General features: G+C 40.1%; 1 protein-coding gene across 2 annotated transcripts in view; it reads right to left on the reverse strand.

Moving 5' to 3' along the window:
* jade2 (jade family PHD finger 2) overlaps nt 1-17,651 on the reverse strand; it is a 214,962-nt gene that overhangs the window by 164,160 nt on the left and 33,151 nt on the right. For both annotated transcript variants that reach the window (XM_023962510.1, XM_023962509.1), the window contains exon 3: nt 13,736-13,821. In XM_023962510.1, the coding sequence (XP_023818278.1) occupies nt 13,736-13,821 (86 nt within the window). The remainder of the gene's footprint in view (nt 1-13,735; nt 13,822-17,651) is intronic.

Raw genomic sequence — 17,651 nt, forward strand, 5'->3', positions numbered from 1 at the left:
GTCGCAGCGTTGTGGTTTACTGGCTTCTCTAGCTTTGCTCTTGGCATTAAAATTCCTTTCGAGTTATTTAGTTTGTGTCTTTCCTGCACCTGGGTTCCTTCTTGGTTCCTCGTCACAGTGTCTTAACATCCGTGGTCTGTATCTCTTCCTTTGACCATCTTATTATTCCTGCAGGGTATCTGATAACTGGCAGTGCGTAGCTGTTTATTGCCCGTATCTTGTTCTTGCCATTGAGCTGGCTTCTCGGGACTCGCCTTACCCGTTGGAGGTATTTGGCTGTTGCAACTTTCCTTGTTGCCTGCTCCAGGTTGCCATATTCCTGTGGAATGCCAAGGTACTTGTAACTGTCCTCAGTGTCTGCCATTGTTTCTTTTGGGAGTGAGACCCCTCCTGTGTGGACTACCTTGCCTCTCTTTGTCACCATCCGGCTACATTTCTCGAGCCCGAATGACATCCTAATGTCAGTACTGTAGATCCTGGTGGTGTGGATCAGGGAGTCAATGTCACGCTCGCTCTTAGCATACAGCTTGATGTGATCCATGTAGAGGAGGTGACTGATGTTGGCCCCATTTCTGAGACTGTATCCATAGCCAGTCTCGATTATTATTTGGCTGAGGGGGTTCAGACCTATGCAGAACAGCAGTGGGGACAAAGCATCCCCTTGGTATATCCCACATTTGATGGACACTTGTGCAAGTGGCTTCCCCTTGGCTTTAAGGGTGGTTTTCCACAGCTTCATTGACTTCCTATGAAGGGTTTTAGAGTCCTGTTGATGTTGAACAGCTCCAAGCATTCAGTGATCCACGTGTGTGGCATTGAGCCATAGGCTTTCTTGTAATCAATCTAGGCTGTGCACAGGTTGGTGTGTCATGACCTGCAGTCTTGAGCGACTGTTCTGTCAACCAGGAGTTGGTGTTTGGCTCCTCTGGAGTCTCTACCAATGCCCTTCTGTGTGTTGCTCATATATTGATCCATGTGCCTATTTATCTCTGTTGCAATGATGCCTGACATGAGCTTCCATGTTGTGGACAGACAGGTTATTGGCCGGTAGCTGGATGGGACTGCACCCTTTGAGGGTTCCTTCTGGATCAGGATCGTTCGCCCTTCCATTAGCCATTTGGGGTGAGTCCCATCTCTTAGCAGCTGGTTCATTTGTGCAGCCAGGCGCTCGTGGAGTGTGGTGAGCTTCTTTAGCTAGTAGGCATGTATCATGTCAGGGCCCGGTGCAGTGAGCTTCTTTAGCCAGTAGGCATGTATCGTGTCAGGGCCCGGTGCTGTCCAATTTTTCATACCTGAGACTCTTTCTTGGATGTCTGCCACTGTGATGGTTACTGGATTCTGTTCAGGGAGGTTGTTATGTTCTTTTCTCAGAGAGACCAGCCACTGGGCATTGCTGTTATGTCCTGTCTCTTTCTCCCATATACTTTTTCAGTACTGTTCAGTTTCTAGCCTTGTTGGGTCTGATCAGCTGTTTTGACCCTGCCACTGAGCGTACCCTTTTTTAGGCTGAGTTGCGAACAGCCTGTTTATCCGTCTGGCTTTATTGTCTCTTGTGTACCTCTTTAGGCGGCTGCTTAAGACTAAGAGCCTTTGTTTGGCAGTTTCCAGTGCTTCAGGTATGGGCATCTGGCTGCATCTCTTAGGTACTTGCCTTCTCATTGTATTTACATCAGAGCCTCTGTCAGCTTACTCACATCCCTCCGAGTTGCCTTGATTTTGGCCTCTAACTGTTGCTTCCATGGTGGGTATTGTCTTCCGTGGTTGCTCTTATGGCCAAGCATCTCAAGGATCACTGTTGCTGAGGTGTAAACCAGTTCATTGGTTTCTGTGATTGTTATGGTAGGAATTGCCCTCAATGCTTCATTCACAGCTTCCAGGAGACTTTCAGGCGGTACATGGTGTCGGGGTTGCCTAGTGTTCATTCTAGACATGATCTTGTCTTACAGGTCAGTTGCTGCCTCGCTCTGCGTATCTGTGGTTGTTGGGGCTATGTACCCAAGCACATGATGGGAGTGTGGTATAGCCTCCTCTCTAACCTGCTGTTCTGGCTCTCACGTGGTGGGATTGCAATTGGATTGTACCGCTTCAGTCTCAAGTTGTTATAGGAGTTGCCGTTTTTTAGAACATTGGGCTACCAGTTGTTTGGCAGTTAGCCTTAATTGTGGGTTTCAAAGCATCCATTAATTCCACATTCTCTGCATGTAACCCTTCTTACTTGAGTATTAGCATTTGCGTCTTGTTCCAGTAGCCCCCTTTCCATCAGGATGCTCTGGTCCCTCAGCACGTGACGCATACCTTGCTTGGCCAGGCGACGTCTGAGCCAGCGTGACATGTGGTTCATTGTCTCTCATGTTATGAGGTAGGCAGTAGCGTTAAGGGTCTTGCCCAAGGACCCTCACTGGGTGATGTTAATTGCTCACCATTGATATGGTAACCTCATTACCAATGCTTGCCATTAATTGTTCATTCCCCAATCGTACCCTGGATTCCTGAGCTACCCAGCCAGTTGTGTGTGTGTGTGTGTGTGTGTGTGTGTGTGTGTGTGTGTGTGTGTGTGTATATATATATATATATATATATATATATATATATATATATATATATATATATACACACACACACACACATATATATATAATATATATATATATATGTAAATATATCAACCTGTTCTAAAATTCATACTGTCAGATTGCTGCGCACACAGTTCATGCCTTCCACCTTAAAAGGTAAATGTACACACAAATGCACAACAGACAACAATCTGACTGAGTATTTCACAGCTGCTCCACCATTTTTGGTAATCCCCACCAATACCACTTCCTTCCCCCCCGCAATGCACTGTGGGGGACTGAATATCACTTCGTTCTCAACAACCCCAGCCAGGGCGACAAAAAATTGACAAAACTCTGTGAAAGTAGCATTCATGGCACCTTTCTGGCTCCTCATTTGTTAATGTGGTTTTAACAGTTTTAAACCTGTCCGTGTTTTCCTCCTACGACTTGGTCTTTTGCTGTATTTTCCAGAAACGCCGAAAGCGTTGTAAGCAGAGAATACATTCAAATAAGGTCAAAAAAGTCCCACATATAAAATTAAATACTGAATTTTCCACTACAATCATTTTCAGACACCAAACACTTCTTCTTCCTCTGGTGAACATTTTATTTCATTTCTATTAAGCGCCGCACTAATTGCAAGTCACAGTTTTTTGTAAAATGCCAAGCTGCAAGTAGTGAACGGTATAAAGTCACAAATTAGTGCTGATAAAGTGAACCACATCATTAGAAGACTATTATGAAATCAATACTAATTTTAACAGCTTTTTTTCATAGACTAGAACTTCACAACTGTGAAAATGTCATGAAGAACAAAAGGGAAAATTAATATTGACATTTTGGCTTAATTATTATTTTCTCATTTATATGTAACATAGGAAAGATTTTTATGCATTCATGGTGGTCAACTAAATTGAATGGGGAAGTATGCAGAAGCACACTGCTGCTGAAAGTGAACACTCCTTGACCTAGTTAAAAACCAGCTTTTGGCAACGCAGCAATTATCTTCATAGAAATACATGAATAAAGTCAAATCATAACCAAGAGCATGCATTTAATTTAGGAATAAAGTGGTTCTGGTGTGTTTCATTTAAATACAAATTATCCCTGATAGTAAAAGTAAAATGTAAGGAAAACGTAAAGAATAATGAGCAGGGAAAAAGTGTTCCTGTTAACTCAGATAAGTCAGCAACTAAATATAAAAAGAAGTTGGGCTGGTGACTACGCAACAGTAAGAGAAAGATGTATACAACAGTGAAGGAATCCCTATAAGTTATTTGACATAAACGTAGGCATCCACAAGATATAATGGATTTTTGTTCATTTTATTTTTTTTTTAATACAAAAAAATTCAAACTGTTTCATTTTAGAAATGTTTATAAAAGTTCTTTGTTTCATTGAGGTTAGCTGCTATTATCTTTTACTGTTACTAAAATATTACTATTACATCTTTATTTAAATGACACCTCAACATAACCACAGTTAAACAAGGCTCCGTAAATTAAAAGCTCACCTGGTTTCAGACTTATTAATAGCTAAACAGAAATAGATGTCGCCTATTTCTTAGAATTGTAGGTTTACAATAATTTTAATTTCCAGGATTTTTTCCCCCTTATACAGTATTTTCCTATTTAGAAAAGGGAAGAGTCTTCGGACCTGCAGCTGCTCATCAGTCAGTGGACTATAGCCACCTCACCAGATCCAGGAAGTGACACTTTGTTGGGTCGTCACTGAACTGTCGGGGAGTGTAAGCATTTTTATTGAGTGAGAAATCCGTTTACAGCATCTCGGACAACAAGAGTTTGGATAAAGAGCAGATGAGAAGCAAGGATTGTTATTCGAAACCATCCGTTTCTCCATCTAACCCCTTTCAAACATGACTGGCAGTGGAATGTTACCAAGTCAAAGCAAAAGAAGGCAGAAAGCTCCAATATCTGAGACTTCTTGTTTTAGCCATTTAAATGTGGACGATCCTGGATTAAAGCAGTGATTACATGAAAACACAATCAACTTGATCCTTTCTAATCACTGACTTTAACCAAAAAAGATTTTTTCCATTTCATTGTTTCTTGTCTATGGCTTTGTTACGACAGAGTAATAGTACCGCCAAAAAAGTAGAAAAAACATATATATATGAGAATAAAGTAGTAAAATTTTGAGAAATAAGTCAGAATTTGAAGAGAAAAAAGGCGTAAGAAAATATTCAGTCGTAAATTTATGCTTCAAAGACTTGCAATTGTTCATTGTACAAAAAAAGAGAGATTTTTTATCGAAAATAAAAAGTTACATTCTCAAAAAAAAAATGTATATTTCGAAAAAACTATATATTTCAACAAAGACATTTGAACATTAACTTTATTTTTGTTGCAGACGATTTAGGGTGACGGACGTCACACTGCTGAAGAATCTCTCCACTTCTACTTTTTTCTAAATGTACCACTTTACTTGAATGAAGTTTATTTTAAAATGAGCATTGTCCTTAAAAAATTATTACTTGTTAAACAGTAAATCACGGATGTTGACTTTTTTTAAATAATTAAACGACTGTTCTTGTAAAATTTTGACTTTTCTCTCATACTTTTGTGACTTCTTATAATTTTACAACCTAATTCTTTTAAAATTATGACATTTTTCTTAGGATTTTACGTCTTTAGTCTCATAAAATATGGACTTTTTTCTCATAAATTTATGGCTTTATTCATGTCATATTCTGACTTTTGTCTCATAGTTGTGTGACTTTTCCCCACAAATTTTTATGACTTTATTTACGTGAAATTTTGACTTTTATCTCGTAATTCAATGACTTTTTTCTCATAATTTTAGTACGTTATTCTTGTAAAATTTAGAGTTTATTCTCACATAATTTTATCTATCTATATAAATCTATATGTAAGTATATATTTTTTCTTCTTTTATGGTGTCTCTAATACTACATACTCTGTTGTACTCTATACATTTAAGATGTTGGCTATACTTTTGCTGCTATTTTGATGAAATGTCAACAGGAAATGGTCTTTCTTCTTCTGTTTTTAGCAAAAATCTGCAAATATGTTATTGCAGGCCACAGCTGATGGCTTCAGAAGTCGGATCTTTAAATGAAAGCAGTCCTTCACTGCTTTTCCCTGATTGTTTGATGTGCTAAAATTGGATGATTTTGTGCTTTAAACTGTGTTGTTTTCCCTGGCATTCAGCAGTTAGTGTAGTGTTAGTAGAAAGACAAATGAAAATTTTCAACATTTAAAATAAGCTAAGAAAACAGCAAACATAGACGATTACCCCACAATATGGACCATCTGACACCTGTAGATAACTTCCCCATCCTATGCATAAACAGACATAAAAAGAACGTGAAAACAGAAACACCATCTGCATGTGTGGAACAAAAACCAAGCACAAGTGAAGAAAAAAAATCCCCAGAGAGCTCATAATGAGGCCTCAATACATTAAGATAAATACCCTTCATCAAAAATGTGTCATCCACCCATGTTGCCATGTTTTGACAAACGCCGTCCAAAGCTCAGGGGAAAAGCAGGTTATATTGTTTTTGTCACAAGATGTGAGTCCTGCTTCCACAACACTGCAGCAGTGTTTATGAAACTCTAAGTATGCACCAAAAACCACCAGGAAGGCCCTCTTTACGCAACCATCTTGTCAAAACCTGCTATCTGAAACTATGAATCAACAAAACCCAAAAGGGGGCATTATTTTTGTGTCAAATGACTTCCTGTTTGTCTACAAAAATTTCCAAATTGTCATCCTCTGCCCTGGTCTAAATCAAGATAAAAACAGCAGCAGAAAAAGGAAGTGTTTGTGTCCTCCATCTGCCAAGTAAAACCATCAAAACCACTTCTAAGAAAAGTCAAAGATGGAGTGAAAGAGCGGCAAAGGCGTAAATAGATCCCGTTCGTTTTCGGAGAAGACGTACGCTGTCATTACGTGTCCGTCCTGCTTATCACACGCCACATGTTCTTCAGCCCAGGGCGAGCATCGTCCTCTGAACTTTTCCACACTGTATTTGTGCCCAGTGGGGGGGGTGCAATGATGAAGGTGTTGCTCTACCTAAAAATATCCCCAGTTTGGACTTCAAAACTTTGTTTTTTGCCCTCCCAAAGTTCTTTAAAAAAAGGGAAAAAAAGTACTTGGCAGATGCTTGTTAGCAGGAATGATCAAACTCACTAGGTGGTTGATGTGCGCGAGATGTGCATGTACGGCATTTTGTGTTACCAATCTAAGTAAAGTTTGATTTGATCAAAGCTTTTACCCAACAAAACCGACCAAATCAAGACATGACCATAAAAGACTGCAGTAAAATGGACTCACCTTTAAAATAAAAAGCCATTGTCTTTTGACTTGAGCATATTTTTGCACAATAAATCGCAAATTTATCGTTATTGCGATATCAAGCTGTGCATTATGCGTATCCCAATAGACGGGGAAAATTGCGATAAATGGTTAACGAAAATGTGCTAAAACAATCTCATGAGAGCTTTGAATTATTTCACGAATCAAATAAATCCCTTTATAGGCTTGACCGATCGGATAGACTTTTTCACGTTGTTGACCAATCAGATGGAGCCCTTTTGTGTTAGATGCTCGCCTCCTATGTAGATGCGGGTCATTTAGAGTATAATTCAAGGGATGTTGACTCTTATTTAAATTAAACTGTTGCTGTGAAATGGAAATGATGCTATTGCTCATGTATCGCAAGTTATATTGCCATCACAAAATAGCAACTTTTCCGCAGATCATGCAGCCCGAATATCTGTCATTGTAATCATCTATAGAAAAAATTGTAAAGAAACTATACATGGTAAACCATTTGACTTTTTAATTGAGTTAAAGTAGGAATTGCACTCCAAATTTGGCTCACAGTTTAAAATTTTACATTTCAAAGAACCCCAGTGAGGGCTTTGTTAGGGGTTAAATAGAGAAATTGGTCAACAGATATAGTCTTTTTTCACAATAACTGTAGGAGACACATACAGTATGTAATGGTATGTCTATTCATAAAAAAAAGCAAAATCTTTCCAATGATTTTCAGTAAACGCATTTTTTAATGACTTATTTTTTTGTTTGTTTTTAACATATGACAAATTAATTTTTGGACTAATCAGTCAAAACTGCTCTCCTATAAATAAATAAAAAAGACTTTTTAACATGTGAGTATTGTAAAATAAAAATCAAATTGTGAAGAATAAATTTCAACATCTTAGTGTTTTGTTTGAAAATATGCTATTTCTGATATTTATCTCTCTAAGTTTCATATATCTTAATATATTTTAGTGAAGCTTTTAAGCCATTTATAGTTTTCAGTTTGCTTTATTTAAAAAAAAATATTGGCAAAATTACATATTCATCCATCTTTATTTTGTGGTAAAGACCCACTCTTAAGAAGATCTTGTTTTTGGTGTTTTTAACATTTTTCTGATGATGAAAGACAAATAAGCTTTAAATTGCCTTTCTGAGTATACTGTAAGCTGGCGGGAGAGAGTGTAAACAGAGAGCTCTCAGAGGTAAACAATACTGCAGAAACTATGTCCTAAATGACTTTTTTATCATCATTAAAAGACCACTGGGATCGGTTTTAAAATAGCTAAAAAGATGATTGGAGTTTGTCTGTAATTACAGAACTTTTAGAACTGTTAATCTCCTGAGTACTGGCTATAGCAGGTTTACCATGTAACCCGTTATTCAAGCATCTGAGTGAAGGATTGAGGTGCATCTGTAGGTTTTCTTGCTTTAAAAACACTGGTCTGACTTTATAAAGTCATATTTTTACATGAACTTTTTTAATTAGTCTTCACATATTTTGGAGAATTCTGTGAAGTGCTGGTGTAAAACTGCTGCAGGACTGAACTGTGGCGCTCTGCAGCAGCTAACTGCATAACGACCACACAAAAGGGGGGACTTGACTTCAAAGGTCTCCTCCAGTTTAAGTAATGTTAGTCAAGCAGGGATCATGACACCCGTGAAAACACGCTGTTGCTTTGGCCTCAGGATGCTACACATTCAAATGGCTGAGCACGCAGATCAAGAAGGGCTCCTTTGGTCACTTTGCTTCGAGGACAAAGTCCAGGTGTCCTTGAATAAGAGCAGCATCAATTTTATCTCTGCTAAGTAAAACAGAGCCTGAGAGAATACTACACATGCAGATGAATTCAGATGGACGGAATTATTGCATTACAGTGGTGGAGGACAGAAGAGGCATGGCCTGCAGGCTCCTTTTGCATTCACATTTGACTGTGAAAGTACTTCTACTTTCAGGAACCAAGCGGCTGCATGATTTCCCACAAAAATGCTGCCAAAGATCTCAGTATTTTTCCAATAATTTCAATCAAACAACAGAAAAGAAATAAATGTTTCAAAAAAGCTTGAAAACAGCTGAATGCTTAGCTAGGATATTTATACATACATTATAGCTACTGTCATGTGCTATATGCTATATTTTGTCTGGTCAAAGATAACTTGGATTTTTCACATCTTTTTAAACCTAAAAACAAAATGTCTATCACCTTAAACTTGATCCAACAGAGGAACTATTTTCACAGGCAGCAGAAAGAACAAAAGCTGCTTTCATTGAAGAACTTTTTCAGTTCTTGTTTGGTGTCCCCCCTTTCTTATCCTTAACACAGTCCATTTCTATGAAAGTGTAGAGTTCATGTCTGCGCTTACTTTCACAATTTCAGAACAGAAACTCCACGTAAATTTGTTTTCTCTGCTTCACTACTGCTTTGGTTTCTAAATGGATAAGTCAAACTGGACTTCACCTTTCTCAGTTTCACATTTAACTGTTTGTGTGTCATGCAAAAAAAACAAAAAAAGGAAAAGTTAATTTATCATATTATCCAAGATATTCTTATGCTGTTAATATTTGCAAATATGCATGAATGTGCATCCTTTAAAGCCCCCTCCAATCATCTTTTGATCGATTCAGGGCACTGCTCCCAGTGGTCTTTTAATCATGATTATACCATTATTAGGCCAAATCAAAAAACTGTTGGACTCTATGACAAAGTTTCTGCAGAGCTGCAGTAGTTCATCTGAAATTCACCTCTTAGTTGTGAGAAGGACTGTTAGTGCGGAGAAAGCCCACCCCCACTTCCCGTCACCCATTTTTAACACTCTCTAACGCAAGTTTACAGCCCCTCTCATCCTAACATTACCGGTGCAACAAAAAATGACGGGCAATATCAGTTTTTTACCAAAACTGTACGTGGCCCCTGACTGTAGCGCCTGAATCACTGCTCCTGGCTTCTTTGAACAACATATTTTCCCTGCTTCCTATTCACTACAATTTTAATATAGAAATGCAATTTTAATCATAGTTATTTGTTTTATGTTTGTCCTCCATCATAACAAAAAAGCTACGAAAACTTGTTAAAAACAACATTTTCATCGCAGTAAGTCTTTGAGCCTTAGTCAAATGCAACCAACTATGGGGGAGGTCGACCCAGATGGGTGCAGCGGGTTTTTGGGTTGTCGGGGTCCGTAGGGGTCGTAGAGAGGAGTGGCTGCATCTTAAAAGAGGAGTGGCTGCATCTTAAAGGAAGCGCAGGTGTGTCATGAAAATGGAACAAAAGTGTGGTATGTGTATCGAGAAGTATTTTTAAGGATAGGGCAACTTAAGTTCTGCATATGGTGGGTGAATTGAACTATAATAAACACATTCATCTTTGCTAATAATTTACTTTTCTGCGAGTCCTATGTTCAAACTTCAAGGGCTTCTGGGGGAATTTCCATTGTATTCATTTCCAGTACAAGCTGTGTGCGTTCTCGAGTGTGCGACCGGAGAATTTTGTGTTGGGGGGGGGTCGCAAGAGTCCCGACACCGCGCCTATTGCAGCTTCATCACCGCGGTGGTCAAAATCCCACACCGTCACAGCTCTACTCCAGAACGGTTTGATAAAGAATCAGTCACCGTTCTTCTGGGGGAAACCTTTTATTACTGTTCTCCTTCACTCCAAACATGAACATGTGCGCACCCCCAACGCTTTAGGGTTGGGTGGGGGGGGTTTGGCTGCGGGGTGCGGATAACCGCGACACCGTGACTCCTGCTGCTTCATCACCGCGGTGATCAAAAATCCCACACCGTCACAGCTCTAGTTACACGCATTTATGACGAACATGTGATGTTGGCTTATGTTGCTCTTATGCCGCACTCTCGCCATCAGTGAGGTGCGTGCACTGGCTCCTTACTGACCGCAAGCAAGTGCTTTACACAAGGGTTGTGGAGGTGTGTAGGACGCCCATAGGATGTCGACACCAGATCCACTCTGACTTATTTCCTCATTTCTATCCATCTCGATGCAAGCGAGGGATGCACACTTAATAATTGAACATCACTCTTGCGCTGTGCACATAATCCGGGGGGGGGGTGTTAAAAATAAAAAGGATCGTTCCAACACGACTGCGTCTTATCTTTATGCGTGTTGGCTATAACCTCTTGCTCCCACAGACTGTAGAAAATTTTGCATTAACATTTTCACTCTTTGGGTACAACGAGCAATCTCTGACTTTAAGAATTGGTGTGGGCCACCTGCTTGTTTCATAGGAGTTTGTCCTGGTTTTTGCCCACACACAGCCCCGTACCCACCTGTAAGGCTTTAAGAGGTTAGACTGCAGGTAGTTGTAAAGCAATGTGTGTGCACATCTGTGCAACGTTTGGATAAAGAAGCATGCTTGCAAACTATTTTAGACTTCAAATGGTTTTTTTTTTTCTCTTGTAAAAAAAAAAAAAAGGTAACACACACATGTACAGGGGTAACAGTGTCAAACATTCAAGATTTTCCCAACATCAGTTCAGATGCGCTGGCATTTGTTGGCTTGAAGACCTCACCGTGAGCTCTTGTCAGCTGTTGCCTGCCCTTTTCTGTTTGACCTTTCCTCATCAATCGCTGCTTCAGAAAAGCAGAATCATTACAGCAAAACCTCATCTTTTATGAAAGAGCAGCATGCCCAGAGCAAGGAGGCAGTTTTATGAAGGAGAGCGCGGCCCCTGGCTCTTCAGCAGATGCTCGGGTCAGACCAGAGAGCTACAGTAGTTATTACAGAGGGACTGATTGCTGACAGGACCTTCCAACAGCCTGTGGTTAAGTGGAAGGAGCGCAGAGGGGGGGCACCTCAAGCACACAACAGAGGCTCTGCTGATGACTTTTTCCTGGGGGCATGCATGCCGCTCAGCTTTATTCAGGCTTTCCTCAAAAGTTGCCAAAAAAATAAAACTTTTCTACCCTTTCACTTCAGCCAGTTTTTGACACATTCAGGGGAAAACAAATTTTAAAAAATCACAGCTGAGACTACCTTCCAAAACTTTTGTTTTGTAAAAAGTCTACTAATTTCCTCATGACCACTTTTTTTGAGTTAAAGCAAAAGTCCAGCTCTGCCTCGACGGATTCCTCTTCAGTGGGAGGAATGTGTGATTGCGGTAGGCCGTTCGTCGCCACAACTTGCACAAAGCACCAATTTCCAACCGGATTATGCCAGTTCCTTCTTCGTGGAGGTCATTTGGGTGCTCACCAAATCCTCCATCGTGTCAGCATGAATGCTCCAACCCCAAAATTTGAGCCAACTGATGTGTGCCGTTGGTTTCCTCGCCTGATTTAGCTGCGGTGGCTGCATTTACATGGCACTGAGGCGGATGTCTCGCTGCCACATGTTGCTGCTACAGGAACTAGATGAGAGCTTTTAGAACAGGGGGCGATGGGACTAAATCTCTGTGGGCATCGTTGGAGACAGCAAGCATCTTGATCATGATCGGATTCCGTTTCAGCGGAAAACTCTGAAGTAAAAGCATTCTGACATTTAATTCAAGTCCGTCCTGAATCTGCTGCAGTTTTTCTGTAGTTACTTTTACAACAAAACCCTGGAAAACGAAGGAGTTTGACAGTTTCCACAAGCAGACAGGCTGCAGTTTGACTCAATAAAGAAAAGTCGTGACATAATCTCAGGAAATACAGTTCAGGTTCGTAAAAAACCAAATAGGTTTGGGTTTTTCTTTTAACCAAAAACTCACACCCTTTATTAACCACATCGCAGTATATTAATCTATAAACAAATTATTCATTTTGAAATCATCTTCAATCATAAGATGCAGTATTTATTCATAAAATCCAATCATGAATTTTTCTTTTCAGTAATTTCTTTTTGCTACTATTTAGGCCAAAAAAATTGTATGAAGGAAAGTTAAAAACACTTCTTATGTATAACTGTGTTTCATAACTAAACAAAATTATTATTTAAATGGAAAAAACTAAAATAAATAGATTTTTACTTCAACTGTATTCAAATGGAAGTGAAGCGTACACCTACTAGTCCAAATCTCATCAGTTCATGCATTAGAGTTAATTTACTTAAGAAAGATTGGAAATATCAACATTTGTTGAAGGTCAACTCCATTTAGGCTATTACTCAGTATTTCCTAGTCTTTTCAGGTCATTGTTTTGTCAACTACAGTAGAAAAAGTGTTAATGAAGGTCATCCGGACTTCGTTTTTCTGAAGTTGAAGTTGTTTCGTCTCATATCCAAAGCCTTTCAAAAGATTTTTCTCCTTTAAACCCATCCTAGATGAATGAGAATCTTCAAAGAAAATGATTAATATTTATTCTCAATAAGGTTATAATTTTAAAGTAATGTTACTGTTATTTAGGTAAGATTTTAGGTTACTATACCTACATCTGCAAACAACATAGTAAACTTTTGTTTTTGTTCAAAGCAGAAGTTCAAAACGTTTTTTATTTTTATTTCAAGTATTATTTATCACTACTTAAATGTAAATGTTAAGCTTAAAGAACATGTATACAAATAGTAAAGGTTTGGATACAAAACAACTCACAGTGTGTATTTATAGAGGTATTTTTCTACATTTTACATTTTCTCATGGTTGCCTCGTAATTGAAAACAACGGATGAGTTTCAAAAATGCAAACAAAAGGTTTGATCATTTCTTTTTCTTGACTGTGTGTGTTGTGCCTGCTTCTAATTCTGATTTTACAAAATGTTAGTTTAGGACTTCTTTTTAAAAAAAAAGAAAAACTGTTGCCCCCAATGCCAGGTAAAAGAGACTCTTTGACCCTTTCAGTGGAAAACCGATTTTAGAGGATATCTATTCAATCAGAACAATTTAACATTTTTTGAAGCAGTCCAGATCAATGAGTGGAGACATCAGCTGCTGCAGGAACTTACCTCTGATGGTTTCTTGGGCTGGTGGTGGACCCATGTGCTGCTGGTGACTGCATTCTTGGACAACCTGGACCACGACGTCACTGGACCTACGGAATAAAAAATACATTTGAAAAATCCAACAGTTAATCAATGAAAAAAAGAGTGTCTTCTCTATTTCATATTCTGATTTGAAGCGTTTCCTTTGAAGTGTTAAAGGAAAAACAGAACGTTGGTACGGATCAATGGAAAGGCCTGATCATTTATATGGATGTTTTTATAATCTTTACTTAAAATAAACAACTAAAATTCAAACTAAATACATTTCCTTTCTTCTTTACTCTTTTCCTTTTTTTTCCCGTGAGCAGAAATTTAAGATTGGAACTTTTTCTAAACACAGGAAACGTGTAATTGAAAGCTTCTTCTTAGTGTGCATCATTGAAAAAAAGGAAAGCTATCATTAAAATCTGTAAATTCAGAAACCTGTACTTGTGAAAGGAAAACCTCACATTTGCTGACACATTCTTTTTTTTTTTTTTTTTTTTTTTTTAATTTTTTAACTTGTCCTGTCCAACAACTGGGCAGTCAGATGAGAGCTGAGGGCCTCTTGTGTTGGACATATTTTACTTTAACAAGAGGGGTTATTCATCTTCAGACAAACCAAAGGTATGTCTGAATAAACCCCTTTTGTAATTGAGGCCAAACTTTATTAATTTCAAACATGTCTGAAAATCTTTGGTGTTGGACCGGACGGAAAAGGAAAGAGGGGAAGAAGAGAGAGGGATGTTAGAGAGGGGGGGATAGGACGGTGATAATAGGAGGGGGAGGGGGGTAAGACCATGAAGCAGCATAAAGCAACAAGTTTACTGGTTGTTAATCATTACGGTAAGGTTCAAATGTAGTACATAAAGGGCGGAGCCTGTCCACACACACACTCAAATGTTATAAACACACCTGTTAGTTGCAAAAATGTCCACTTGTCGACATGTACACAAAACAGATAGTGTTCACACGCATACTTATGCCTTAAATCCAACTAATGTGAAATATTTCAGTCATTCAGTCATGCAAACTGTTAGTGCAAAGGTGAGCTAACACCTGTGCCCAGGTGAGTGTTTATGTTCTTCTAAAATGGATGGTGGAACGTGAAAAGAAGGAGGGAGAGTGCCCAGCCATCCCCACCCCAAGACCTCCACCGCACCAGCAGCGGCAGCCGGAATCCCCCCAACGCCACACGGGAACCGACAGGGAACAACCGCCGCCCGGGCGACCAAGCCCGCCACCCAGGCCAGGGCCAGCAGGGCCGCCGCAAGGCCCTCAGAGCCAGAGAGCAGGGAGGCACGGAGGGAAAGAGAGCGCCGCCCCAGCCCGACCAGGAGAGCAGCCCCCCCGCCGCGCCGGGAGAACCCAACGCAGGGCCCCACCGGAGAAGGACGCCCACAGCCCCAGACGAGCACCCCACCACCACCCAGGAGTTCCGGGCATCCCCCCGCCCTAACCCCAGGTACGAGCCAGGACCCCCCAAGGGAGACCCGCTCCGCACTCCAGGCAGCCATCCGCCCGGCCCACGGTTGGTCCAGGGAAGAGCGAGGCAGGGGGCCCGCCGCCCCCGCCCAGGAGGGGGGAACCCCGGGGAAAAAAGAGGGCCCACAAGGGGTGTTGTAAATATGGCCCGACCAGGGTCGGCCACAGTTGGAAATTTGGCGGGGCCCAGCACTCAGGAGCAAGGACCAGAACCCACCCCCCAGGGACACGAACACCCCCGGCTCAGATGTAATGTGAACCCCCCCACCGCGCGGAGAAAGCACCGCCGGGCCCAGGAAGCCGGCACCCCGGGGACACGGCCGCCGTTGCAAAGGGGCCTGTACCCCCCACCAGGGAAGAGGCAGGGGACAGATGGTCCTAGGTCCCACCTTCCTTGCAAAATGTGTGTGCGTGTATGTGTGTTTGAGAGAGTGTGTGTGTGCATGTGTGTGTGTTTATGTTGGGATGTATATATTGAGGGGGGAGGGGTGTATGTACTAAGGGGGGTGCAGTTAAAATTGGCGGGTAGGGCACTAAGGGGACATCTCCTGATTACTCACAGTGACGTCCAGACACATTCCATGGACCCTTACAGCTCACCGTCCTTACATGTAAAACATTAGTTGTTTAGAGCCTTTGCATTAAAATGTGCCCTTTTACTTCATACATTTGAACTTTCACGCCTTTTTTTTTTCTTTTTTTAATCTTCAGAATTGCTGACATACCTCACATGATCTCAGTTCTGACAACATGTCAAAGAGCCTGTCAATTTATATAATCATTAAATGACAAATAATGAATAATCAAACGCGTTTTTACAACATAGTTCCTTGGAGTCATTATTGATCATCACCTTAGTTGGAAAACCCCATATTAAATGTATAAAAACAAAGCTATAGGTATAATCCACAGAAAAACTCACATATTCTATGATTGACAGAAATTCCACCTTACATTCAATATTGTATTGACATTTGGGGAAGTATATACAAAACACATTGATCCAATAAATAACCTTTTAAAAAGTGCTATTACAGACATAAATAAAGTTGCTTTGTGTAAATTTGCAAATGTACTATGTACAAAAATATTTGTACTGTGTAAGAATATTGGAAAATGTGTTCTGTGTCTGTAAAAGTAATTTGCCCCTGAGAGTAAAATAATATTAGGATTTGAGTAATGGTAGTTATGTATTCAGAGTAAGAATAGAGGTAAAACTTCTCGTGTTTTTGGAACAAAACTTTGGAAAAGTTTGAAGATATTCCATTACTTAATGCTGTAAAACAAAAAGTTTAGGTTATGTTAATATGTCATATAGTTGGTCATTACTAGTAATATGTTATTATATATTAGTAAACATGTACATATTTATTTGTGTATGTGTAAATATACGTGTGTATAAATGTGAGTATCCATGTATTTGGTTAAATATTAAGATTTTATGTTTGCAGCATTTTTGTCATCTTAAGTTTCTGTTTTTTGTAGATGGGCTTCGAAAAGCATGAAGCGTCAAGCTAAAGTAATTTCACTTAATGTTGATTATTGCTTAAAAGTAATAACAAATGTTTAAGAACCAAATAAACTTCCAAATGAAGTTTTATTCCATTTTTAACTGGCAAGTTTGAATGATTTTTCTGGATCCCAGACAGAAATGAATGACTTTAATAATGGCAGGAGTAAACATTGTCCTTCAGAGTTTCATGTCATTGAACCGGTTTGGGTCTAAACTACAAACATCTATGACTGAATTACCTTCAGCCTGTTATTTGAGGGTTTGCTTAAAGTACTTATGTGCCTTGAAGTAAATCAGTGATGGTGCTACAGCGAAGCAGAATGCATTTTTTTTTTTCCTGAAGCTGTCCATTCTTTGAGCGCCACACAGAGATTTCACACATGAACAGCAGAGCTGCATTTGCTTTATGGTCCAGAATGGCAGATGAGGCTCCCAGTTGCCTCATTTATTTGGACGCAGCCACCATATCTCAGAGCGACCGGCCAGAAACATACGGCTCAGTGAAAAAATATAAGGAGGCAGCAACGCCAAGCGGCATGCTCCCTTGTTTACAACCAGTGCTCTGGAGGATCGGCGGCTGGATTGACACTCGTTCATTTCATGGGGTAGTTAGCTGTGGGGTTTCTGCGACAGTTCAAAGTTGGGTTCTTGTGTGCTGAAGAGATTTGCTGCTCCCAGTGTTGCAACAGTATGTTTTAATCATAAACTCCTGACATTTATGTTTGCTGCAGCTTTTTCTGCTTTATGTGTAACATGTTTGGCATTGGTGACTGTAAGCCAAAAGCGGGTTTAAGCGGGTTACAGCTGCACTGCTGCGTCACTGCGGCCAGATAACCAAACAGGCCGTAGCAAAGTCAGGGGTTACCAACATGGTGCGGTGTTAATTAAAAGCTCCGCGCAGCG

This window comes from Oryzias latipes, chromosome 14 (assembly GCF_002234675.1).
Source record: "Oryzias latipes chromosome 14, ASM223467v1".
Taxonomy (NCBI): domain Eukaryota; kingdom Metazoa; phylum Chordata; class Actinopteri; order Beloniformes; family Adrianichthyidae; genus Oryzias; species Oryzias latipes.